Source organism: Geotrypetes seraphini, chromosome 2 (genome assembly GCF_902459505.1).
Source record: "Geotrypetes seraphini chromosome 2, aGeoSer1.1, whole genome shotgun sequence".
In the NCBI taxonomy this organism is placed as follows: domain Eukaryota; kingdom Metazoa; phylum Chordata; class Amphibia; order Gymnophiona; family Dermophiidae; genus Geotrypetes; species Geotrypetes seraphini.
Genome location: NC_047085.1, coordinates 198356430 through 198383614, shown reverse-complemented (window position 1 = coordinate 198383614; position 27185 = coordinate 198356430). Strand labels below are relative to the sequence as shown.

General features: G+C 42.4%; 3 protein-coding genes across 6 annotated transcripts in view; 1 reads left to right on the top strand and 2 right to left on the bottom strand.

The window, feature by feature from the left end:
• Positions 1-27185, top strand: part of HIVEP1 (HIVEP zinc finger 1) — a 365398-nt gene that overhangs the window by 264034 nt on the left and 74179 nt on the right. The gene's annotated exons all lie outside the window — the stretch shown is intronic.
• LOC117355772 (U4/U6 small nuclear ribonucleoprotein Prp3-like) lies at positions 12073-15547 on the bottom strand. Its single transcript, XM_033934791.1, has 3 exons — positions 15506-15547; positions 14482-14699; positions 12073-13118 (listed from the first exon to the last, which is right to left on the bottom strand). The coding sequence occupies exons 1-3, from the start codon at positions 15545-15547 to the stop codon at positions 12092-12094; spliced, it is 1287 nt and encodes a 428-aa protein (XP_033790682.1). The 3' UTR covers positions 12073-12091.
• Positions 17070-19173, bottom strand: LOC117355714 (U4/U6 small nuclear ribonucleoprotein Prp3-like). Its single transcript, XM_033934668.1, is given in 2 exon segments — positions 17070-17555; positions 17557-19173. Coding segments are annotated over 2 exon segments (2049 nt in total). The 5' UTR covers positions 19135-19173; the 3' UTR covers positions 17070-17084.

Here is a 27185-nt window from a genome sequence, read left to right as displayed (position 1 = left end):
AAAGTTTTGGCTGCCCTTCTAGTTCATTTACTACAACTTTCTTTACTTCAAAGTTGTTAATAAAGACCAAAAGTTTAAGTGGCTTCTTAGGATTTCAGTCATGTGAAGACAGCTCCATGATTGAATAAGTAATTTAACTGTTCAGTTTGTAATTGTTTTGCCTATTTTCAACAACTATGGGCTTCTCCAAACAGCTGTCCAATCATTTAAAAATAAAGATAATTCACTCTTACTAAGCAGTGGAAACGCCACTAAAAATCTCCAAAAGCTTTCACCTAGCAATTTCAACTGTCAAGAACATTGTTTAAAAAATGAAGTTACATGGAACTGTGGAAGTGAAGGTAAAATTTAAGAGACCAAGAAAAATCTTTTCTAGAACCACTTAAAAAAAAAAATTGGTCAGGTCTACAAAACAGAACCCACAGATCACTGCAAATAAAATGCTTAAAGTTTTAGTTGATAGTAGAACAGTTGGCCGGAAGTCTACAGTATAGCATTGTTCTACTTGAGAGAGAGAAATCTTTTCTATGACTTCATCACAAATGTCCTTTCTAAAGCAAGTAAAAGTAAACCTTGATAAACATGAAAGAGGGCTAACAAAAAAAAAAGATACATTTGAAAAAAAAAAATAATGAAGCATTTGAAGAAAAGAGCAATTTGTCAGTTGTCAGGCATGGGAACAGATCTGGTATGTTTTGGGTTGCATGGTAGCCAGTGGTACAGGAAATATTGCAAAGGTAGAAGGAAGAAAGAATTCAACTAAATATCAACATACCCTAAAAGCTGTTGTCCCACAATCAGTGAAAAAACTGAAGCTGAAAAGAAGTTGCAAGGTATATAAAATATATATTTTTTTTTAGTTCAAAGATTTTATTCATTTTAACAATAAAGAGCATACATAAAAAGAAACAAGGTCATGATACAGCACAGTTGCAATAAGAAAACAATCATATTACATTACATTACATTACATTACATTAGGGATTTCTATTCCGCCATTACCTTGCGGTTCAAGGCGGATTACAAAAGGTTAATTTAGAAATACAGAGTTACAATGATTGGCTAGATAGGTAAGTTGTAGATTTTATAAACATTAACGGGTTGTTGAGGGTGAGGTGGTTTGTAAGAGAATTAATAGTTGGTCATAGTGGAGGTTCTTTTGTTGTTGTTAGTGCAGTAATGGGTAGATCAGATGTCGGTTTTAGGGTTACTAAGAGGTCGTGATGTTAATGCTGCTTCAGGAATTTCTTGAAAAGTGTGGTTTTTATTTCTTTTCTGAACGTCCTATAGTCTGGAGTGGTCATCAGAAGGTTGGAGATCTGGTTGTCCAGCCTTGCGGCTTGAGTGGCTAGGAGGCCGTCGTGTAGTTTTGTTCTTTTTACTTCTTTGATTGGGGGGGTATGAATGGGGAGTGTGTTTTTCTGTGTCTGGTAGTGGGTGCTTGGATGAGGCGATTATTCAAGTATGATGGGCTGTCTCCGTGTAGGGTTTTAAATAGTATGCAGTAGAATTTGAATTGGATTCTTTCTTGGATTGGAAGCCAATGTGAGTTGATGAAGGCTTCAGTGATGTGGTCGTGTTTTCTCAATGAGTAGATGAGTCTCAAAGTTGTATTTTGGATTGTTTGGAGTTGTTTAATCGTGGTTACAGGGCAAGGAAGGAAGAGGATGTTGCAGTAGTCCAATATACCTAGTATTAGGGATTGTACTATAAGTTGGAATTGTGTTCTTTCAAAGAATTTTCGGACTTGTCTCAGATTTCTCATGACTGCGAATGATTTCTGAATTGTTTTATTTATTTGCGGTTGCATAGTGCAGCATCTGTCTATGGTCATGCCAAGTAGTTTTATGGTGGTTTGGATTGGGTATTTGATTGCGTTTATTTCTAAGTTGGTTGTGGTTTGGACCTTGTCATTTTCGAGAAGGATGAATTTGGTTTTGTCTTGGTTGAGTTTAAGTTTGTGTTTTTTCATCCAGGTTGTGACTGTTTCAAGTGTTTGGTGAAGTTTGTCTGTCATGGTAGGTTTAGAATGATCATATGGGATGAGGATGGTGATGTCATCAGCATAACTATAGGTGGTTATGCCCAGATTGTCCAGATGCGTTCCTAGAGAAGCAGTGTAGAGATTGAAGAGGGTAGGGGATAGTGGAGATCCTTGTGGTACGCCGCAGGGGTTTGACCAGGATTCTGACTTTTCTTTGTTTGATTTTACACTGTAAGTTCTGAGTTTTAGGAATCCTTCAAACCATGAGTATACTTTATCTGAGATGCCTATTGCGTCTAAGATCTGTAGAAGGATGTTGTGATCCACTAAGTCGAATGCTGCAGTTAGGTCCAGTTGTATGAGAAGCATTTTTTTCCCTGTACTAAGGTGTTGTCTGACGGTATCCATAAGGGAGCCTAGTAGTGTCTCTGTACTGAAGTTTGTTCTGAAGCCTGATTGCGTGGGGTGGAGTAGGTTGTGGTCATCTATGTAATTGGAGAGGAGTTTGGCTACTAGGCCTTCTATAATTTTGACATATAGCGGAATTGAGGCTATAGGTCTAAAGTTAGATGGGTGGTTTTGTGGTGCTTTTGGGTCTTTTTGGATTGGGGTGATGACGATTTCGCTGAGGTCAGCAGGGAATGTGCCTTCTGTGAGCGTGAATTGAATCCATTGTAGAATTATGGTGCGGAATTTTACACTAGAGGTGGTAAGGAGATATGAGGGGCAATGGTTGAGGTCACAGGAGGCATGGCTGTATTTTTTGTAGAATTTGTTGAATTCTGACCATTGTATGTTGGGGAATTGAGTCCAAATTCTGTCTGCTGCGGTTGCCTCTTTTCCTGTGGGGTGGATTGTGATTGAGTTTTGATGGGATGGGTTGAGGATGAGAGTGGCTCTGGTGTTGGTAATTTTGTTCTTGAAGTGTTCTGCTAAGAGGGTGGGTGATGGTGGAGGGGTGTTCGTGGTGGTAGTGTATGGTTTGGTGTCTGTTAATTCTTTCAGGATTTGGAATATTTTTTTGGAATCTTGGGTTTCCGTGCCTATGAGATTAGTATAGTAGCTTTTCCTCTTATCCCTTAGTAGATTTTTGTATTGTTTGTTGATTTTTTTCCAGTCGGTTTTTGTTTGATCTTGGTTCTTTTTCCTCCATTTTCTTTCTAATCTTCTACACTGTCTTTTGAGTTGGAGTAGTTCATTATCAAACCATTGGTCTGATTTTCTGCTGGTTCTGGTTTGTAGGGGGGCCAGATCATCAAGGATGTTAGTGGATACCTTTTTCCAGTGGGAGATGAAGTTTTTTGGGTCGCAGTTTTGGATGGTTTCGTCTACATTTGACCAAAAAATGGTTGGATCGATATGTTTGCGTGTGGTATATGTGGTTTTTTTTGATTGAGGTGTGTGTTTGGTCTTAGTCCAATTGATGTTGAAGTTGTATGTGTAGTGGTCTGACCATAGGGATGGGGACCATGTTCCGTTAGTAGTTTGGATTGCTGGATTAGATGGTTGGAGAGACATGAATGCAGCAATGTCCAGTTGATGACCTTTTTCATGGGTGGTTTGTGGGTTTAGGATCTGGAAGGATAAGGCTTTGAGGAAGGATAGACAGTTATTTGCTGGTGTGGATGTTGTGTCTTCTAGGTGTAGGTTTAGGTCTCCTAGGATGAGGTTATATTCTGCTGTTAATGAGTTTTGGTAGATGAAGTTTTCAAATTCAGGTCTCACTGTGGTCCAGTTTCCTGGTGTTATGTAGCAGAGTAAGCAGTTTAGTGAGTTTTTTAGTGTTGGGTTTGTGAGTTGACACGCTAGGAAATCCATTTGCGGAGTGGATGTTTTTTCAAGTATGTTTAGAGTTAGGGAGTTCTTGATTATTATTGCTAGTCCTCCTCCTCTTTTTTTTTCTCTGCAGGTTACTGTTATTTTGTATCCTGGCGGACATACTTCTTTTATTCTAGGGTCTGTGTCTGAGGTTAACCAGGTTTCAGTGAGGAATAGGCAGTCAAGTTTTTCTGTTTTTATCCAATTTTTTATGTTTTCTGTTTTGGGTCCTAGTGCTCTGATGTTAACATAGGCACATGTAAGGGAGGTTGTGTCGGTCTGGGGAATGTAAGTTGTTTCCGGGTATATGAGTGTTGAGGGAGTTGGATGGGATTTTGTTTTCGGGAGTGTTGAACAAATATTCTGAACAAGTACAACAGGCCAATCATGGACCATCCTACAACAAGAAAATTCAGCACAAAACTCACAGATTTGAATATTTGAGTCTCTGAGATAATCTCAAACATGCAGTGCATGTAAGGAGACCTAAGAATATTTCTGAGCTAGAAGAGTTTGGAAAGGAAGAATGGGAAAATATTCAAAAATTGGTTTGGAAGTTTATTTTTACCAAAAGAGTTTCAAAGTACTGACTGAAATGTTATTTAAATTTTTGCATCTGTCATATTCAGTGTCTCTTTATGATTCTGGAAATAACTTCAATTAATTAGTAATTAGAGATTAAAATTTGCAGATAGATATGGTGTTTTACGAGAGTGGTTTGAAAAGTTTGGTAAAACATCAAGTTAAACAATGTAGTCTCCGTCGAGGGATATACACTTAGTCCAGCAAGTTTCCATTATTTTCATAAGCTATTTTTCCTATGATACGAAAAAACTGGAAACTCACTGAATTAAGGGGCAAATTCTTTAAACGTCATCCCGATTGTAGGCAGCAGTAGGCATCCTACCACTGTCTAACCAGCCAATCTGGATGCATGTTTTTAAAAAAACATCCTGAAGCAAGCTGCCTACATTGTAGGCGTCTTCGTGAGCCTAGAGAGGCGCATAGGACCACCTAAGCTCATCCAAGGCTGGGTGTGGTTTCACCTGGAAAGGGCCTTAGGCGAGCTTAAGCGGACCTAGTGTCTCCCTAGGGCCATAATAGACACCTGAAATGTTCGCCTACATTTCAAATAGATGTGGCCGCTGAACTGATCGCAGCAAAGGAATCTCCCTGCCATGATCAGTTTAGCGGCCACGGCAGGTAACCCATCCCCCCATAAAGCCACCCCCTGAATGTCTGCGGCAGGAAGAGTGCCCAATTCCTCCTGCCACCACCCCAAGACATCCCCCCGGCAGGAGGCAGTAGACATTCAGGGGTGGGGTGGCTTTGGAGGTTCCTGCAGAAGGGTCTGGGTATCCCTCCTGCCGGTAGTCTTCCCGGGAGTGGGGGGATGGGTTCCCTGCCACGAATGTTAAACTGATCATAGCAGGGAGTTTCCCTTGCTACAATCAGCTTAGCAGCAAACCGATTCCGAACTGGGAACTGAATGGCTGGGTTCACTTTTAACAAGCACCCACAAAATTCCCTACCCAAGGTCTTCTATGAACCCTCCCCAATTCTGCCAGTCACTCTCTTGCAATGCAGCAAACAAAAACAAAAAAAACCACACACCAGCTTCCTACAAGCTCAGTCCCAGCTGGTGTAGAGCAGTTCAATTAATACTGTGCACAATTCCAGCCTGCTTCCAGCCCAGCCCCCACTGGTGTACAACAACAACAACAACAAAACCTTCTCTCAAACAGTTCCTTGGTAGCTACTTCATCTGTCCATTGTCCATCAGTTCCAGGGACTCAGCTCCTGGCATTTCCAACTCTGCTATCGCCATACCTTCCTCTGGGAGTTCCAGCTCTGGAGTGTTCAAAGCTTCAAGGCACTGCCGCTCCATAGGTTCTTGGCCTATGCCTTGCCTTTCTCTGGCCAGGAGAGTCCTGTCTGCCTGGTCTTGCTGAGCTACCTGCTTCACATTCTTTGAGAGCTTTTTTAAGTTGTTAAACAGAGGTTAGTTCTTAGTATCTCATCTCCTTCCTACTGTGTCTTCATTATTAATGCTTTATACTAGCAGATACTTTGTTTTTCAAATAATTTTTGTATGGACCTTCGGGTAGCAATCAGGCAAACAGTGCCAGTTGCTTAAACTCTACATGAGTCCAATCTTTATTCATATTTTATTAAATCATTCTATTTTTGTTTAACTTATACTGAAGTGCTCCTGTATTCTCCTCTCCCAACATGCATGTTTCAGAATGAAACCTTTCTTCAGGGTCGAGGAATACTATAAGACAAAGTTAGAGATCACTAAGCCTTATATCCATCAAAATCTAACAACATAAAGCAGAAATTGCCTCAATTTACCTTTTTTTTATAAAAGAAAGAACAGAAACGCTTACCGTATGTGGGGGCAAACACGAGAGTTACATAGAAACATAGAAATAGACGGCAGATAAGGGCCCACGGCCCATCTAGTCTGCCCACCTTAATGTCCCTCCCCTACCTTTGCCCTGTGAATAGATCCCATGTGCCGATCCCATTTGGCCTTAAAATCAGGCACGCTGCTGGCCTCAATCACCTGTAGTGGAAGACTATTCCAACGATCAACCACTCTTTCAGTGAAAAAGAATTTCCTGGTGTCACCTCGTAGTTTCCCGCCCCTGATTTTCAACGGATGCCCTCTTGTTGTCGTGGGACCCTTGAAAAAGAAGATATCTTCCTCCGCCTCGATGCGGCCCGTAAGATACTTGAACGTCTCAATCATGTCTCCCCTCTCTCTGCGCTCCTCGAGCGAGTATAGCTGTAATTTGTCAAGCCGTTTTTCGTATGGTAGATCCTTGAGTCCCGAGACCATCCGGGTGGCCATTCTTTGCACCGACTCCAGTCTCAGCACATCCTTGCGATAATGCGGCCTCCAGAATTGCACACAGTATTCCAGGTGGGGCCTCACCATGGATCTATACAATGGCATAATGACTTCCGCCTTACGACTGACGAAACCCCTTCGTATGCAGCCCATGATTTGTCTTGCCTTGGACGAAGCCTGCTCCACTTGATTGGCAGACTTCATGTCCTCACTGACGATTACCCCCAAGTCTCGTTCTGCTACCGTTTTTGCTAGGATCTCGCCATTAAGGGTATAAGACTTGCATGGATTCTGGCTGCCCAGGTGCATAACTTTGCATTTTTTGGCATTGAAGTTGAGTTGCCATGTCCTAGACCATCGCTCCAGTAGGAGTAGGTCGTGCATCATGTTGTCGGGCATTGAATCTTCGTCTGTTGTGCATTTGCCCACTACATTACTCAGTTTGGCGTCATCGGCGAATAATGTTATTTTACCTCGAAGCCCTTCTGCCAAGTCTCTTATAAAGATGTTGAATAGGATTGGGCCCAAGACTGAGCCCTGTGGTACTCCACTAATCACCTCCGTCATTTCGGAGGGGGTGCCGTTCACCACCACCCTTTGGAGCCTACCTCCAAGCCAGCTCCCAACCCATTTCGTCAATGTGTTACCTAATCCTATAGAACTCATCTTGCTCAGTAACCTGCGGTGTGGTACGCTATCGAATGCTTTGCTAAAGTCCAGGTACACGATGTCCAGGGACTCCCCAATATCCAGCTTCCCTGTCACCCAATCAAAGAAGCTGATCAGGTTGGATTGGCAGAATCTCCCCTTAGTAAATCCATGTTGTCGGGGATCCCGTAGATTCTCCTCATCCAGGATCTTATCTAATTGGTGTTTGATTAGAGTTTCCATTAGTTTGCTCACTATCGATGTTAGACTCACTGGTCTGTAGTTTGCTGTCTCCATCTTTGAGCCTTTCTTGTGCAGTGGAATGACGTTAGCCGTCCTCCAGTCCAACGGGACGCTGCCTGTACTAAGGGAGAGGTTGAAGAGCGTGGACAGTGGCTCCGCCAAGACATCACTCAGTTCCCTAAGCACCCTGGGGTGCAGGTTGTCCGGCCCCATTGCTTTGTTAACCTTGAGCTTTGACAGCTCACCGTAGACACTGCTGGGCGTAAACTCAAAGTTACTAAACGGGTCAACTGAGCCAACCCTTGTCTGTAGCTGAGGGCCGAGCCCTGGCGCTTCTCGGGTGAAGACTGAGCAGAAGTATTCATTTAATAGTTGGGCTTTTTCCGAATCCTTTTCCACATAGTCTCCATCTGGATTCCTAAGACGTACAATCCCGCCTGAGTTTTTTTTTCTATCACTGATATACCTGAAGAAGGATTTATCTCCCTTCTGGATGTTCTTTGCTAGAGACTCCTCCATGAGGAATTTAGCCTCCCTGACTGCTGTTTTGACGGCTTTTGATTTGGTCAGGTAGTCTGCTCTAGAGTCCTGCTTCCCTGATTGTTTGTAAGAGATGAATGTTTTTTTCTTCTCCTTGATCAGGTCTGAGATCTCCGCAGTAAACCACTGTGGCTTATTGTTCCTTCGCCGTTTACTTACTGATTTTACATAGCGGTTTGTTGCTTCTTGTATGGTTGCTTTCAAAGTCGACCACATGTCTTCCACGTTATCGGTTTCTTCTTGGCTTTGTAGCGCCTGGTGAACGAAGTCTCCCATTTCTTTGAAATTTGTGTCCTTGAATTTGAGGACTTTGGTTAGTGTAGTAGATTTAGTGAAACCTTTCCTGATATTGAACCATACCATGTTGTGGTCACTGGAGGCCAATGTGTCGCCCACCGAGACCTCTGTGACACTTTCTCCATTGGTAAGTATTAGGTCCAGTATTGCCTGATCCCTTGTCGGTTCCAACACCAGTTGCCTGAGGCTTGCTCCTTTCATAGAGTTTAATAGCCTCCTGCTGCTGCCGGAAGCAGAGGTAAGTGTAACCCAGTCCACATCAGGCATGTTGAAGTCACCTAGCAATACTGTGTCCCCACGCAAGGTGATATTTTCTATATCTTCGATTATTTCCATATCCAGGTCTTCCTGTTGTCTTGGGGGTCTGTAAATTACGCCAAGATACAAGCATTTGTCCTTCCCTCTGGCCAAATTAACCCAAAGGGATTCCCCAGTATACTGGACATCTGAGATTCTCGTGACCTTAATGTCATCTTTAGTATATAATGCTACACCCCCTCCCATCCTACCCTCTCTGTCCCGGCGAAGCAAGTTGTAACCCGGTATGACCATGTCCCACCCGTGGGAGTCTGTGAGCCAGGTTTCGGATATCGCCACCACATCCAGGTCGGCATTCCTTATTTCTGTTTCCAATTCCAGGATCTTGTTTCCTAAACTGTGTGCGTTGACGTACATAGCCCTCCATGTTATATTTTTGTTACGTCTCAGTGGGGATATTCCTGCTTGAGCTATTTGAACACCTTTAACATTGTTTGTGTTATTTGTGCTTTCCTGAGGCTCAGAACCACAATGTGTACTCCCCATATACCCAGAACTACAGTGTGTACTCCCCCTAGACCCGGAATTACAATGTGACCCATAAATATGATGTGACCCTACTCCCGACTCAAAAGTGTGTGCACTCACCCCTGACCCAGAATTTCGGTGACTACTTTCCTCAGCCTCAAAAATGTATTGGCATTTTAGTTCGCCTGGTATGTTGTTTGTGCCTGTACCCTCCCCCGACTTACCTAGTTTAAAGCCCTGTGGAGTAGGCGGGCTAGGCGGTGTCCAAGGACATTCTTCCCTCTTCTGGTTAGGTGTAGCCCGTCGTGTCCCTGTAGTCCTTGCAATGCTTCTCCATGGTGCAGAAACCCGAAGTTCATCTCCTTGCACCATCCTCGCAGCCAGTCGTTCACCCTCTGTATTCGATCCTCTCTGGCTCTGCCCTTGCCCCTCACTGGGAGAATCGAGGAGAAGACTACCTGCGCATCCATCCTCCTCAGCTTCTCCCCCAGGGCCCTGAAGTCTTCAGGTATGATGTCCGGGCTGCTCCTTGCGGTGTCGTTGGTTCCGACATGGATTAGAACCATGGGGAAGTGGTCTCGGGGCTTGATGAGTCTGTCAATGCAAGCAGTGACATCCCGGATCCTGGCCCCTGGCAAACAGCAGACCTCTCTTGATTGTAGGTCTGGTCTGCAGATTGGTCCCTCGGTGCCCCTCAGCAGCGAATCTCCGATGACCACCACTCTGCGCTTCTTAGGGGTGGGCTGTACTGTTGATTCCGGAGTTGGAACCGTCTGCTGAACAACTACTTGTAGCTCTTTCTCCGGACCTTCCTGTAGCAGCTGATATCTGTTCCTCAGGGCGATATGAGGTGTCGATGTTGAGCTGTCCTGTATGGGGGAAAAAGAGACAGAGTTAGGTCCTTTGCGTTTTCTTGTGGAGGAAGTCACCAACTGCCAGGAGTCAGCGTTTCCAACCACTTCCTGCATTCCGGTAGTTAGACATGGCCGCAGAAGATGAACTGAGCTATTAAATACAGCTGGCCCAACATACATGATGAAGCGTATGACATCATCAATGCCTCCGTATGCGGCACAGCATCAGCCAACCGGCACATTCACAGCCAGAAGGTGAGCAAAACATCAGAGAATTGACAGCCATTCAGTCTCCTCATTCAGACCTGTGGGATTAAGGATTTAAGATTGAATATCCACCTTTGTTCTTTGACAGCTAAAGCCTTTTGCATGTTGCCTCCCTCCCACTCTGCTGTCACCAAATCTATTATCCTCCATCTAATTTCAGACCATTTGTGTCCCATTAACTGCCAGTGTTTAACAAGCGGGGCCGTGTCACGCTCAGTACGTACCCGAGATTTATGTTCATTTAGGCGAACTTTGATAGACCGCATAGTACGCCCCACATAGATTTTGTTGCAAGGGCATTGAATTAAATATATCACACAAGTGGAATCATAAGTGGTGGAAATATCAGTGAAATATTTAATGCCTGTATCGGGATGAACCCAGGTATGGCCTGTCAGTGCCAAACTGCACCATTGGCATTTGCCACATCCCATATGGGACCCCATTCCCTGGGCGTGCATTTAACTAACTCGCCGATGTTTCTGGTGCGCTTGAAAGAAAACATAGGTCTGTCAGCTAGCGGTCCCCGAATGTCCTTTTTTTTTATTTTTTTATTGTTTTTTTTTTTGTTTTTGTTTTTATTTTTTTGTTTTTTGCTTAAAAACAGAAGTTTTTATTCCAGAAAGATAGGATATGGGCTAAATCCCCAGCTCCTAGTCTGTTACAAATCCTCAGTTTCTCTGTTCTCCACTGCAAGAACCTGACCACTTCTCTCCCATAGCCAGAGGTGCTCCACCTTTTTCCCCCTTTCCTACAATGAGAACCAAGGATACACCACTACTGTAAAGTAACTTTCACCTCCAAATTAAAAAAAAAAAAAGTTGCTTTTCTTGGTTTCAATAGGTCAATCTAGGGCGAGAAAGGCATGGTACACATATTCAAAATGGTAGGGCGTAGCTAATGATAGCTTCCAGCTCCCTTAGTGGTCATTACCAAAAAGAAACCTGGGTGTCGCAATGCAATTGCCATGGGGTGGTCAGCTGAGCATCCAATAGCATTTCCTGCTGGAAAATGGTTCTTTTACACAAAAAAGGGTGTTCTATACAGGAGCTAGAATCAAGTACTGTTGTGTGTAGATAATTCAAAGAGCTTCTGTATACAACTTGGCCTACTTACCAGAAGCAATCATGGGAAAGGAAAAGTATGCATTTGCTAATGGCTCTCTTTACAATCTAATGGCAAAAAAAGATGGAGGTGATAGGGTTGGCCTCAGTGCACTTTTGGAGAATGGCCAGTGATAGGCTGAGGTTCAATAGCAGGGAAGGGGTGCATGAACCAAGCCACCCAAGAGATACAGCAGGACAATAGTGGCTTCTGGCCTGAAACCATTTACGTATTTGTTCTTCCTGTCTTGTTTTATACCTGGCTGAGTGACTAAGTGGTGTTTTTATTATCCTACCACCTGGCAGTCATTCAGGAAACACAAGGTCTCCCACTGCTTTATATAAACACAAATCTTTGTAAATCTGTCACAATCCAAGACAACCATACTGAAAAACACAAGGTATAAATACTACCAAAAATAGATATTTTCCACTTGTCTTATTTCAACTTCTTTCAGAGAATGGGATGCCGATGTTAGCATAACGCACCAATATTCAATTGTTAACAGTATCCTACAGGACCAGTGTTTGATGCTGAAATATCTGTAGCCAAGACATTTTTGTACCAAACCATGTTTGAAGTTTTAAATTTGTATGTGTTACATGGTAGGGGCTTTTATCTTTTGTCCTCCCTCTGCGTTTGGAGCTTTTCCATATAAGAGATCTATCTGTGCTGGGTGGTAGGTGAGCACATTCATTCTGTGGTTTCCAACACAGACATGCTTAAAGCCAGGTCCCAATAATGCTCCACTCCGTGTTTTTTAAAATGTTCCCGTGCCATGTTTTCAGTTGGGCACTGTTTAAATTTCATGTCACCAAAGCTGCGTTCTTTTGTTGTTCCCTCCCAGACCAAGACACACTTGTTTCCCTTTACGATCGATTCTTCATCAGATCCGTTGTCATCTTTTCCTTTAGAGCTGGTCGTTTGTTCATCCCATTTTATTCGGTGTAGCATAACACGTTTGAATTTCTTTTGTGATTTTGGCCCTCCTTCCACAACGATCACATTCACATCTTTATGCAGGATGACAACTCCTGTAAGATACAGCTGTCCGGCGTTCGCTTCAATTTTAAATTTTTTGGCTGGATTACTCAAATTCCGAACTCTGTACACTGCCACATGAACGCCCTGTGAAATGTCTTCTTTTAGTTTTTTCATTTTTTTCTCTTTCCTCTGTTCTGCTGTCAGTTTTCGGGCTGCATTTGCCTCCTCGTGAGCTTTTTGTCGCTTTGCCATCTGAGCTCTCACATGAGCTTCCACTTTTGTGGGATCCTGAACAGCTTCAGTCCCCAAAACTTGCATTAAGTTCGATATTCGCACTTTTGGTTCCGGAGGAGGCATAAGACCTAGTCTAACTTTCTCTTGCACTTCCTTCTGAGCTTCTCTCCGCGTCTGGCGCCGTAACTTTTTTTGCTCTTTTTTTGTTAGATACATTCCAAGAGTCACTGGTGAATCGCTGTCGACTGGTGGATTTAGCTGTGCTGGGTGCTCCACAAGGTTTGTGATGCCAAAGAACTCTTCTCGTTTTGATAACACTTCTTCTTTTAGTTCGAGCCCATTGGGGATAATATAGGAATCCCACCACTCTATCTCAGGGATACCTCCCTCCAGCAACTCCTTCTTGGAAACAAGGTCATGATACAGCACAGTTGCAATAAAAAAACAATCATATAAAGAACAAATATTCTGAACAAGTACAACAGGCCAATCATGGACCATCCTACAACAAGAAAATTCAGCACAAAACTCACAGATTTGAATATTTGAGTCTCTGAGATAATCTCAAACATGCAGTGCATGTAAGGAGACCTAAGAATATTTCTGAGCTAGAAGAGTTTGGAAAGGAAGAATGGGAAAATATTCAAAAATTGGTTTGGAAGTTTATTTTTACCAAAAGAGTTTCAAAGTACTGACTGAAATGTTATTTAAATTTTTGCATCTGTCATATTCAGTGTCTCTTTATGATTCTGGAAATAACTTCAATTAATTAGTAATTAGAGATTAAAATTTGCAGATAGATATGGTGTTTTACGAGAGTGGTTTGAAAAGTTTGGTAAAACATCAAGTTAAACAATGTAGTCTCCGTCGAGGGATATACACTTAGTCCAGCAAGTTTCCATTATTTTCATAAGCTATTTTTCCTATGATACGAAAAAACTGGAAACTCACTGAATTAAGGGGCAAATTCTTTAAACGTCATCCCGATTGTAGGCAGCAGTAGGCATCCTACCACTGTCTAACCAGCCAATCTGGATGCATGTTTTTAAAAAAACATCCTGAAGCAAGCTGCCTACATTGTAGGCGTCTTCGTGAGCCTAGAGAGGCGCATAGGACCACCTAAGCTCATCCAAGGCTGGGTGTGGTTTCACCTGGAAAGGGCCTTAGGCGAGCTTAAGCGGACCTAGTGTCTCCCTAGGGCCATAATAGACACCTGAAATGTTCGCCTACATTTCAAATAGATGTGGCCGCTGAACTGATCGCAGCAAAGGAATCTCCCTGCCATGATCAGTTTAGCGGCCACGGCAGGTAACCCATCCCCCCATAAAGCCACCCCCTGAATGTCTGCGGCAGGAAGAGTGCCCAATTCCTCCTGCCACCACCCCAAGACATCCCCCCGGCAGGAGGCAGTAGACATTCAGGGGTGGGGTGGCTTTGGAGGTTCCTGCAGAAGGGTCTGGGTATCCCTCCTGCCGGTAGTCTTCCCGGGAGTGGGGGGATGGGTTCCCTGCCACGAATGTTAAACTGATCATAGCAGGGAGTTTCCCTTGCTACAATCAGCTTAGCAGCAAACCGATTCCGAACTGGGAACCGAATGGCTGGGTTCACTTTTAACAAGCACCCACAAAATTCCCTACCCAAGGTCTTCTATGAACCCTCCCCAATTCTGCCAGTCACTCTCTTGCAATGCAGCAAACAAAAACAAAAAAAACCACACACCAGCTTCCTACAAGCTCAGTCCCAGCTGGTGTAGAGCAGTTCAATTAATACTGTGCACAATTCCAGCCTGCTTCCAGCCCAGCCCCCACTGGTGTACAACAACAACAACAACAAAACCTTCTCTCAAACAGTTCCTTGGTAGCTACTTCATCTGTCCATTGTCCATCAGTTCCAGGGACTCAGCTCCTGGCATTTCCAACTCTGCTATCGCCATACCTTCCTCTGGGAGTTCCAGCTCTGGAGTGTTCAAAGCTTCAAGGCACTGCCGCTCCATAGGTTCTTGGCCTATGCCTTGCCTTTCTCTGGCCAGGAGAGTCCTGTCTGCCTGGTCTTGCTGAGCTACCTGCTTCACATTCTTTGAGAGCTTTTTTAAGTTGTTAAACAGAGGTTAGTTCTTAGTATCTCATCTCCTTCCTACTGTGTCTTCATTATTAATGCTTTATACTAGCAGATACTTTGTTTTTCAAATAATTTTTGTATGGACCTTCGGGTAGCAATCAGGCAAACAGTGCCAGTTGCTTAAACTCTACATGAGTCCAATCTTTATTCATATTTTATTAAATCATTCTATTTTTGTTTAACTTATACTGAAGTGCTCCTGTATTCTCCTCTCCCAACATGCATGTTTCAGAATGAAACCTTTCTTCAGGGTCGAGGAATACTATAAGACAAAGTTAGAGATCACTAAGCCTTATATCCATCAAAATCTAACAACATAAAGCAGAAATTGCCTCAATTTACCTTTTTTTTTATAAAAGAAAGAACAGAAACGCTTACCGTATGTGGGGGCAAACACGAGAGTTAGACATGGCCGCAGAAGATGAACTGAGCTATTAAATACAGCTGGCCCAACATACATGATGAAGCGTATGACATCATCAATGCCTCCGTATGCGGCACAGCATCAGCCAACCGGCACATTCACAGCCAGAAAGTGAGCAAAACATCAGAGAATTGACAGCCATTCAGTCTCCTCGTTCAGACCTGTGGGATTAAGGATTTAAGATTGAATATCCACCTTTGTTCTTTGACAGCTAAAGCCTTTTGCATGTTGCCTCCCTCCCACTCTGCTGTCACCAAATCTATTATCCTCCATCTAATTTCAGACCATTTGTGTCCCATTAACTGCCAGTGTTTAACAAGTGGGGCCGTGTCACGCTCAGTACGTACCCGAGATTTATGTTCATTTAGGCGAACTTTGATAGACCGCATAGTACGCCCCACATAGATTTTTTTGCAAGGGCATTGAATTAAATATATCACACAAGTGGAATCATAAGTGGTGGAAATATCAGTGAAATATTTAATGCCTGTATCGGGATGAACCCAGGTATGGCCTGTCAGTGCCAAACTGCACCATTGGCATTTGCCACATCCCATATGGGACCCCATTCCCTGGGCGTGCATTTAACTAACTCGCCGATGTTTCTGGTGCGCTTGAAAGAAAACATAGGTCTGTCAGCTAGCAGTCCCCGAATGTCCTTTTTTTTTTTATTTTTTTATTGTTTTTTTTTTTGTTTGTTTGTTTTTTTATTTTTTTGTTTTTTGCTTAAAAACAGAAGTTTTTATTCCAGAAAGATAGGATATGGGCTAAATCCCCAGCTCCTAGTCTGTTACAAATCCTCAGTTTCTCTGTTCTCCACTGCAAGAACCTGACCACTTCTCTCCCATAGCCAGAGGTGCTCCACCTTTTTCCCCCTTTCCTACAATGAGAACCAAGGATACACCACTACTGTAAAGTAACTTTCACCTCCAAATTAAAAAAAAAAAAAGTTGCTTTTCTTGGTTTCAATAGGTCAATCTAGGGCGAGAAAGGCATGGTACACATATTCAAAATGGTAGGGCGTAGCTAATGATAGCTTCCAGCTCCCTTAGTGGTCATTACCAAAAAGAAACCTGGGTGTCGCAATGCAATTGCCATGGGGTGGTCAGCTGAGCATCCAATAGCATTTCCTGCTGGAAAATGGTTCTTTTACACAAAAAAGGGTGTTCTATACAGGAGCTAGAATCAAGTACTGTTGTGTGTAGATAATTCAAAGAGCTTCTGTATACAACTTGGCCTACTTACCAGAAGCAATCATGGGAAAGGAAAAGTATGCATTTGCTAATGGCTCTCTTTACAATCTAATGGCAAAAAAAGATGGAGGTGATAGGGTTGGCCTCAGTGCACTTTTGGAGAATGGCCAGTGATAGGCTGAGGTTCAATAGCAGGGAAGGGGTGCATGAACCAAGCCACCCAAGAGATACAGCAGGACAATAGTGGCTTCTGGCCTGAAACCATTTACGTATTTGTTCTTCCTGTCTTGTTTTATACCTGGCTGAGTGACTAAGTGGTGTTTTTATTATCCTACCACCTGGCAGTCATTCAGGAAACACAAGGTCTCCCACTGCTTTATATAAACACAAATCTTTGTAAATCTGTCACAATCCAAGACAACCATACTGAAAAACACAAGGTATAAATACTACCAAAAATAGATATTTTCCACTTGTCTTATTTCAACTTCTTTCAGAGAATGGGATGCCGATGTTAGCATAACGCACCAATATTCAATTGTTAACAGTATCCTACAGGACCAGTGTTTGATGCTGAAATATCTGTAGCCAAGACATTTTTGTACCAAACCATGTTTGAAGTTTTAAATTTGTATGTGTTACATGGTAGGGGCTTTTATCTTTTGTCCTCCCTCTGCGTTTGGAGCTTTTCCATATAAGAGATCTATCTGTGCTGGGTGGTAGGTGAGCACATTCATTCTGTGGTTTCCAACACAGACATGCTTAAAGCCAGGTCCCAATAATGCTCCACTCCGTGTTTTTTAAAATGTTCCCGTGCCATGTTTTCAGTTGGGCACTGTTTAAATTTCATGTCACCAAAGCTGCGTTCTTTTGTTGTTCCCTCCCAGACCAAGACACACTTGTTTCCCTTTACGATCGATTCTTCATCAGATCCGTTGTCATCTTTTCCTTTAGAGCTGGTCGTTTGTTCATCCCATTTTATTCGGTGTAGCATAACACGTTTGAATTTCTTTTGTGATTTTGGCCCTCCTTCCACAACGATCACATTCACATCTTTATGCAGGATGACAACTCCTGTAAGATACAGCTGTCCGGCGTTCGCTTCAATTTTAAATTTTTTGGCTGGATTACTCAAATTCCGAACTCTGTACACTGCCACATGAACGCCCTGTGAAATGTCTTCTTTTAGTTTTTTCATTTTTTTTCTCTTTCCTCTGTTCTGCTGTCAGTTTTCGGGCTGCATTTGCCTCCTCGTGAGCTTTTTGTCGCTTTGCCATCTGAGCTCTCACATGAGCTTCCACTTTTGTGGGATCCTGAACAGCTTCAGTCCCCAAAACTTGCATTAAGTTCGATATTCGCACTTTTGGTTCCGGAGGAGGCATAAGACCTAGTCTAACTTTCTCTTGCACTTCCTTCTGAGCTTCTCTCCGCGTCTGGCGCCGTAACTTTTTTTGCTCTTTTTTTGTTAGATACACTCCAAGAGTCACTGGTGAATCGCTGTCGACTGGTGGATTTAGCTGTGCTGGGTGCTCCACAAGGTTTGTGATGCCAAAGAACTCTTCTCGTTTTGATAACACTTCTTCTTTTAGTTCGAGCCCATTGGGGATAATATAGGAATCCCACCACTCTATCTCAGGGATACCTCCCTCCAGCAACTCCTTCTTGGGGGTGATGAGAGCAAGCTTGGTAGAGGTATGGATCCCAGTCTTCTTGGCAGCTTGGGAGATCTCGGCCTGCAGTTTTTCAAGCTGAGCCTTTGTTCGCAGCCTCTGTGCAATTTTCTCAAACTTGCCCCTTTCGTGAAATTTGAACATTCGTTTCTGACGTTGCGCAGGAGCAATGGAAACGCGCGAGTCAAAGAAAGTGTTGGATTCCAAATCCTCCGAGGGTTTCTCTTTCAGCTGCTGCTTAAACTGCTCCCTCTTCACCGCCCGGATGTTGGCCTTCAGGGTTGGCATGCGGTGAGTTAATTCAATTTCTTTCCCTGTGGCATCCACTGTCCGGCCTTGGTCGTCCAGAATCAGGGGTGTGGGTTTGGTTTGATCTTTCAGTTCCACCTTCGGAGGGGCAATTCCCATGGCATGCAGGTTAGCCAAGCCCACCATGTTGGTGGTGCCAATGAGGCCTGGTTTCAGAGCCAGCTGAGCCTGGATTCGAGACTGCAGGTCTGCAGCTTTCCTCGCCTTTTCTATGGCATCGTTGATGAAGGTGGCCGCTTGCGAAGGCTGAATGGTGTTTCCTATGGATGTACGCTCAGGCTGCAAGGAGGAAATTCTCTGTGATGCTGTGGGACGAATGAAACTCAGTTGCTTCTTCCTCTCCTCAATTTGACGTGTTGCTGTCTCCATCATTTGCTTGATCTGCAGTTTGGTCAGCATGCCTGGACTCTCAGTCGGTGGGCCAGGGATAACTTCTGGCTCCTCCTCCACCTCTTCGAAGCGTGGAATGCGACGTTTTTTACCACTGGAAGCATCCTTCGAGAGATCAGATTCATCCCCGAACACTTCCTTTAGCTCCCGCTTCCGGCTCCTGTCACTGCCCGATCTAGAGTGTTTGGAACTTCGCCCTTCCTCCACCGCCTCAAACAACTTGTCCACAAATCGCAAAGTAGAGTCATCAAGAAAGGGTTTCAGGTGGTCAGCAGCTTTCTTTTTGTCCATCCCTTTCCCAACACAATTCAGTGCTGCAGTCACCACAGTGGGCTCTGAGAAACCCAGAACCCGCTTCACTGTCTTCTCCACCCATGGTTTCAAGTCATCCAGGTCCCGCTTGGAATAGGACATCTCTGTTCAGGTCCGTCTCACTTATAGATAAAGTACCCGGCCGCCGAGACGGAGTCGCGACGTTCGAGAACGGAAGCGGAAACGGCCGAGGAGGAGGAGGACTTCCGCCCAACCCCACGTGACTGCGCGCGCGAGAAACCAAGATGGAGGGGGGGGGAAGGGGGGACGTCCTCACGCTGCGTGAGGACGTCCGCCCAACCCCACGCGACTGCTATCTGTGTCATCCGACTCTACCTAATTCTTAGAGTAAGATGGCTGCGGCGTTCTTGCCCTTATTTAAATAACTTTATTGATGCAAAAGTGTTTTAAATACAAAAATTTAAAGATACAGCTAACCATCCTACTCCCTGGCACTTTCCCACCCTAGTAAACCCGAACCAGTCACAGCTTTAAATCAGACTGGCCCATTCCACTTTAGCATTTAACCCCCCTGGTTCTACAGTATCCATTCTATAGATCCATCTTTGTTCCTTCAAATTCAACGCTTTTTCAGTTTTGCCACACTCCCTCCCTATCTCTCATTGGTCAATATTCCGCCACCTAATGTCCTCTACAGAATTCTGTTTTAAAACCCAATGCTGGACCATGGGTGCCTGCAAGTTTTATTCAATATCTGAGATTTATTTCGTTTAATCTTAGCTTTATAGGTCTACTAGTTCGACCTATATATTTCAACTTACATGGACATTCAATCGCATAAAAAACTTGTGAACTATTACAATCTGTTTTATATTTCGATCTAAACACCATCCCTTTTTACGGATGATGGATCCAGCTATTTCAACTTTCCTGGATTTAGTCCTTCTGGCATTGACTAAATTGGAACAAGATTGGCAATGGAATCAATATCCCAAAAATATTTCCAGGGAAGAATATCAGGGCTTACAGCAGCTGATCATAGATAACATTATAATATCTAAAGCTGATAAAGGGGGAGCCACGGTCATATTGGACAGAACCAGTTATGATATAGAAGCTAGACGGCAATTACAGGATCATATTGCCTATGAGAAATTGGAGAATGATCCAACATCTTTAGGTATGCAAATACTTGAATGGCTTACTCATTACTATGAGGAGGGGATGCTTACAATGAAAGAATATTGTTTTTTGTTTGAAAAATTTCCAAGAATACCGAAGATCCACTTCGTACCCAAGATCCATAAGTCACTTATAAACCCACCAGGGAGACCTATAGTTAACACACGCCAATCGATCCTGGAACCACTATCTAAGCTCATTGATTTTTTTTCCTACGGGAAAAAGTAGTAAAGGTGAAATCTTTTTTTGAAAGATTCTTCTGATTTTTTACAGATTTTACAAACAATTAATGATTTGGAGGAACAAACTTGGCTTGTGACTTTGGATGTCACATCCCTATATACCCAAATCCCACAAGATCAAACGCTAGAAATTATTGCCCAGTCCCTCCGACGGAGATGTCCACCCCAACGGATTTCAACTGATTTTTTTATTACAGCTGGCAAAATGGGTCATCCAAGACAATTATTTTGAGTACCAAGGTGAATTTTATAAGCAGATTCAAGGGGTAGCCATGGGGGCAATGTTGGCACCTTCAGTGGCTACTTTATACATGGCATAATTTGAAGAATTGTATGTATATACAACATCATACTGGAGTAAGATACCCTTATGGACGAGATTCCTGGATGATATATTTTTCTTATGGAAAGGCACCTATGAAGATCTTGTTGAATTCCTTCAATATTTGAACTCCAGGGATGGCCAAATCAAATTTGTCATGCATTGCCATCTGACTGACATTGAATTTCTGGATCTCCGGATTCAAAGGATTAATGGAGAGTTCTCCACATCCCTCTACTAGTTATCATCCCTATAAACTTAAGTTCAATCTTCTGATTGGCCAATTTTTTGGGGTACACCAAATATGTTCTACAATGGAAGAATTTAATCTGCAAGCACAACAATTACAATGGCGATTTTCAAGTAAGGGGATATCCCAATAAATCGATTAAACGGGCGTTTTTGAGAGCGAAATATGCTCAGAGGGAGCTACTACTTCTTGAGAGATCTAAAACCCCAGATGAACGTCTTATCTGTATTGTGCCTTATTCTCAAATATCATATTGGCACATTTTGAGGTTACATCAGCCCCTCCAACAATTCCAGATGATAGCATATAGTAGGGAGATAACGATTGGCCAGAAATTGGCCTTTCAGAAATGTCAGAAAAGTGGGATAAAGCACCCTATGGGTTTTGAGGGGTACCACACTAACTGCAGGAGGTGCCAGTGGTGTCCAAAGGCTATAGAAAGAGGGGTTTGGAGTATTCCGCAAAAAGGGATGGTGTTTAGATCGAAATATAATACTGATTGTAAATAGTTCACAAGTTATTTATGCAATTGAATGTCCGTATAAGTTGATATATATAGGTCGAACTAGTAGATCTATAAAGCTAAGATTAAACGAACATAAATCTCGGATATTGAATAAAAACTTACAGGCACCCATGGTCCAGCATTGGGTTTTAAAACAGCATTCTGTAGAGGACATTAGGTAGCGGCGGATCATTGAACAATTAGAGATGGGGAGGGAGGGTGGCAATACTGAAAAAGCATTGAATTTGAAGGAACAAAGATGGATCTATAGAATGGATACGATGGTTAAATGCTGAAGTGGAATGGGCTAGTCTGACTTAAAGCTGTGGCTGGTTCAGGTTTACTAGGGTGGGAAAGTGCCATGGAGTAGGATGGTTAGCTGTCTCTTTAAATTTTTGTTTTTAAAACACTTTTGCATCAATAAAGTTATTTAAATAAGAGCAAGAACGCCGCAGCCATCTTACTCTAAGAATTAGGGAGAGTCGGATGACACAGATGGCACTGATAGGCAACTTTGTGTTACCTTTTTTAATATAGCTAGTTAGTGAAAGTTTTTGGGATTTGTTAATCTAAATAGGTTCTAAAACAATTAGAATATTATGTTTTATCCAAGGGAGTTCCTTGAAAAAGCAATAGCGAAACTTGTTGGACCCCATGTCTCCCAGGTTGTAATCAATGAAGCTGCAAACTAAGCTAAGTCAAAGTTAAAATTATGTTTTCAGACTTCTAAATAACTTACTCTTAAAAATTATTTATTAAAGGAAGGCTGGTGAAGATTTAACGCCCAAAATTCCCCGCTAAAAGAAAATGATTCTGCGGAGAAGGGGGTATGTAACTGAGGCCTGTATTAACATTGTGTTAAGCTATAAGAGTTAAAAATTGACTCGGAGTGCAATTATTGGAATATCTAATGTTGTATAGCCACGAGTATAAATAATAATTTAAAATTGACCATCTTTGGAAAGGATAATATGAAAAACCGTCATAAAACCCAGATAACAGAGCATTTCAAAGAAATGGTCTAGCATAAGAGAAAGTTCTCTTCCTGTTTGATTCAAGTTTAATTTCTTTTGGAGGAGTGTGTGGCACAGTGGTTGGAGCTATAGCCTCAGCACAATGGGGTTGTGGGTTCAAACCCCGTGCTGCTACTTGTGACCCTGGGCAAGTCACTCAATCCTCCATAGCCTCAGGTACATTAGATAGATTGTGAGCCCACCGGGACAGATAGGGAAAATGCTTGAGTACCTGATTGTAAAACCACTTAGAAAATCTTGATAGGTAGTATATAAAAACTTAATAAACTTGAAATACTCTCTTTGTGATAATCTTGGGGGGTCTTCCTGGTATATTTAGATAACTTTCTAAATGGATACTCTGGAAGAAAAAGATGGCTTTAAAGACTATTTCAAATAAGATCCTCCCAACCAAAGAATTCATTATATTTCCACCACTTCCCAGGACCTCTGTGACATCACTCAGGGCTCAATACAACTTTCATAGCCCTAAGTTTTATATGCCAACTCTTCATTGGTCCTTATATATCTACAATTCATATTATTCTTCTGCTATATTCAACTCTAAAGAGAGTACAAATATTTTAACTTAGCTTAAAAGCTGCACATATTAGTTGTCTACTTGGCCAGGGGTTACTATGATCAGCCTGTTTCGCTAGAATGCTTCTTCAAGAACATATCCCTTTAAATATGCCATTGCTGCCATCAAACTCTAGCTCTTCACCAGACCAAGCATGATGTTAAAGGCCGAACAAATAAAAAGCCGCTTGACTGTGGGATTTGTTCAAGATTCTCTACACCACATTTGCCCATCTTGTATATATCCCATTTTATCCTCAAAGCTAGTCAAAGCTTATTATGCTGGTTTTTACTAAACAGCAACAGAGCTTTCTAAGGCAGGCCAGCAACGTAAATGCTTCAATGCTCATAGCATTCTTATAAACATTGAAGCATTTATCTTGCTAGCCCGCGGTAGAAACTCTACTGTCATTTAGTAAAAAGAGCCCCTAGTGATGAATTCTCCTATACTGTGCAAATATCTGATGAAGCATTAACACATGCCAGTCATAACTTGTGCCACTTTAGTAGAAAATAGTAATAACAGGTTAATTTGCAGTGCTGTTCCCACAATTGTTTCCATAATAGCAGTTCTCTTTGTGAATAAAGTACATAATTGTAAGCTGCTTTGCAATATGTGAATATCTTCATTTTAAAAATCAAATTATGTCCTTGGCTGGAATTTCAATGTCTTGAAGAGAACAAATTCTACTGAACCGTAAAAATTGGCTGACAGGTAAAATAGCTTTAAATTTACTCAAATGATGACTGATAGCTAAGCAAATTATTACATTCAACCTGTTTTTTTGTACAAAGTTGTTAGCATATGATCTTCAAAATTTCTAAAATCCAAACAAAAAAAATCTGTATGTCATTGGTTGCAAGTCAGGTTTGCAGATTAGAACATATGTAAGTAATCCATACTAAAAATCTAGATCCTGGTTAAATCCATGCAAATGCAAGTGAAAAGAATAGGCATCTAGAGCCAGAGTGTTAATGGTGGGTAATATATTCAGCTCTAATTCTAGAGAATGTCTATCTCTACATCTGTGATGACTATCTTCATCAACATAATACGAGGATAACCTGTATTGGAAAGACTTCACGAAAAATATCTATCCTATTGTTTTTAGCTTTGGAAAAGGAATATATGCATTCTTGAACGCACACTCTTTGTAATTGCTAGATTTGAAGGCAGTTATATGGGTCTCTTACAAAAGTACTGCCCTTGCCTGAAATATAGATTAGGAGTTTTTCCTCTTAATCAGATGGTTCAGACCCTTAACATTCAGTGAGAACATTTTAACCACTGTTCCACATACTCATAGATTTGAAATGCTGTCATTTAACAGTATCTTAAGATACATGATATAATGATCCGCATCATTAGTAAGTTCATATTTCATTCTATTTCAACATCAGGGACTTTGTTCAATATAGAGAATATCAATAGGTAATCATTATTCAACATAGTAGGATAACGTACACAAAAATAAGTAAACCATGTAATGAAACTCTCTTTGATTAAAGAAGCTCAATGGGAAGGCCTCATGGAGGACAATGAAGACCATAGGAGTCAGGAAAAGAAGCGTTCTCAGGGGCTATTTGTGGCACAAATAGACCTTGAACCAGTGAAGTGAGAAGAAGCATACTAGTATGTCTAAAGTGTACTTCCAAAAGGGCTTATGTGCATTAACAGTGGACTTTCCCACACACTAAAACCATTTCTAATGTACCTAGGAATCGAGCAATTTCCAGTATTTATTTTTCAGGTCATGCACTACTGTTCACATTAGCACACACAACCTGAGCAAAATTGATGGTGGAAGCACTTACAGGGAAATTCTATAACCAGCGCCTAAACTTAGGCATTGGTAGGTGCCCTTCCAATGCCTAAGTTAATTGAAAAACACCATCAGGAATGGCAAAAAAAAATAGCAGATTTGACGTGCCTAAATAAAAGGCAGCTGGCATCGGAGCTAGGTAACCGCTCTAGGCTGCGGAACTCCAAAGTAGGTATGGCCAATGCTAGAAGTGGCATTAGGCGGGCTAAAGTGGCTACCTTGCCACGGTTCATGGCAAGATAGGCAGCTGAAATGTAGGCCCGGAAAACCCTGGCCTACATTTCAGCCACCTGTCTATGCCACCATGGGATCCTAAAGTCAGGCTGCAGCAGCCATAAGGTGATCATGGCAGGGGAAGTTATCCCCGATCAGCTAACATAGTAAATGACGGCAGATAAGGACCCGAATGGTCCATCCAGTCTGCTCAGCTGTACACTCTATATAAATAAATGATTTAATTTAAATTGTTATTTTTCTTAGTTATTTCTGGGCCAGAAACCCAGAGCGCTGCCCAGTACTGTGCTTAGGTTCCGTCTACTAGTCTCCGTCAAAGCTCACTTCAGCCCATCTAAACCATCCCAGCTGTCGAAGACCTCCCCACCCCATCCTCAAATGAATGACCACAGACCATGCAAGTCTGCCCAGTATTGACCTTAGTTCTTCAATATATACATTACATTAGTGACTTCTATTCCGCCTTTACCTTGCGGTTCAAGGCGGATTACATAAGAATTGTTATGATCTTAATACATAAGCTTATATCACATGTGTCAAACACAAGGCCCGCGGGCCAAATCTGGCCCGCCAGGCCTTGCAAAGTGGCCCGCACCGCGCTGTCATCACTGCACGCCGCTGCGTTCCATCACAGTGATGCGCGGCACAGTTAAATTCATTTCTGGTGCGCTACTGGCATGCGCAAGTTGACACCACACAAGTGGTGTAAATTACTGGCCGGCATTGTTAAATTACTGCTGAAGAGAGGAGGAAACCAGACTATAAGAGAAAATTGAGGCAGAGTGGGGGGGGGGGGGGGCGCTGATTATAACCGTAGGCTTGCCCTCTTGATTTCCAGCTCCACCTCCCCTCCTGACTTCCTCCTCCAGCTCCTCCTCCCTACTTGTCTGGCCCAGCAGTACAATGTGCGCAGGGATGAAGGAGCATGAGTACCTCTCTTGCCTCCAGTAATATTCTGTACAGCCGCAGTGGTGAGGGAGGGAGACAACAAAGGTAGGGGGAATGATTTTATTTTCAATTTAGTGTTTGAATTGTGTCAATTTTGAGAGTTTTACTCTGTTATCTTTTGCACTGCTCAGGAAGAAATACATTTGTTTATTTTTCTCTGTACTAGATGCAGAGTCTTGAATCTTAGGGTTTCATTTTTATATATTAGTACTTTTAGTTTTTGGCCCTGTATTTGCATAGGGGTTATCTATGTTCTGGTAGGAATGAATGTTGAGAAGCATACAGTGTGTTTTGTGTAGTTTAATTTTGTGGTTAACCATTACCGTTATGTGTTAATAAGATTATATTGTTTGTGTCTATATGTGAAAAATGAATGGAAAAAATTGTGTTATAATTAGTACCATTATGGGGGCGGGGTCTGGGGCGGAGATTGGGCGGAGTCTGGCCCGCGACTTTGCCTGTATTTTGGATTTCGGCCCCTTAATGTGATTGAGTTTGACACCCCTGGCTTATATGGTAAGGTTTTCTAATTTGCTAAGGCGTGGGAAGTAGGTGTTGGTGGAGTTTGGAAATTTGTTGGTAGAGTGATAATTGGTTTTATGTGTTTTTTGCAGAGTAAGGTTTTAGTTTCTTTTTTGAAAGTTTTGTAGTCTGGATGAAGTCAGCAGATTGGCAAGTTGTCGGTCCAGGTTCGCTTCTCTGGTGGCCAGTAGGTTGTCATATATTTTTTTTCGTCTGACCTTTTTGGTTGACGGGTGTGCGAATATTGTGTGGGTTCTCCTGTGTCTGATTGAGGTGGAATGAGTTAGTTGATTGTTCCAGTAGGAAGGGCTCTTTCCTTTATGGCTTTGAAAAGTAGGCAAAGGAATTTGAATTGTATTCTGGCTTGAATTGTGAGTCATGGCAGGCCTCCGTGATGTGGTCGTACTTTTTCAGAGAGTAGATAAGTCTTAGGGCTGTGTTTTGTACTGTTTGGAGTTGTTTTATCTTTGTTGTTGGGCAGGGGAAATATAGAATGTTGCAGTAGTCTATTAGGCCTAGGATTAGAGATTGAACTACCAGTTGGAATTGTTTTCTGTCGAAGAATTTTCTGA

Bases quoted from the DNA above. Each gene is read 5' to 3' on its own strand.
- LOC117355772 (XM_033934791.1), bottom strand. From the start codon at position 15,547: ATGCGGTCTATCAAAGTTCGCCTAAATGAACATAAATCTCGG. The intron at 14,700-15,505 runs GTACGTACTGAG...AACTTAAAAAAG, and splicing joins TAAATGAACATAAATCTCGG to CTCTCAAAGAATGTGAAGCA. The intron at 13,119-14,481 runs GTAGCTACCAAG...TTCTTGTTGTAG, and splicing joins ATGGACAATGGACAGATGAA to GATGGTCCATGATTGGCCTG.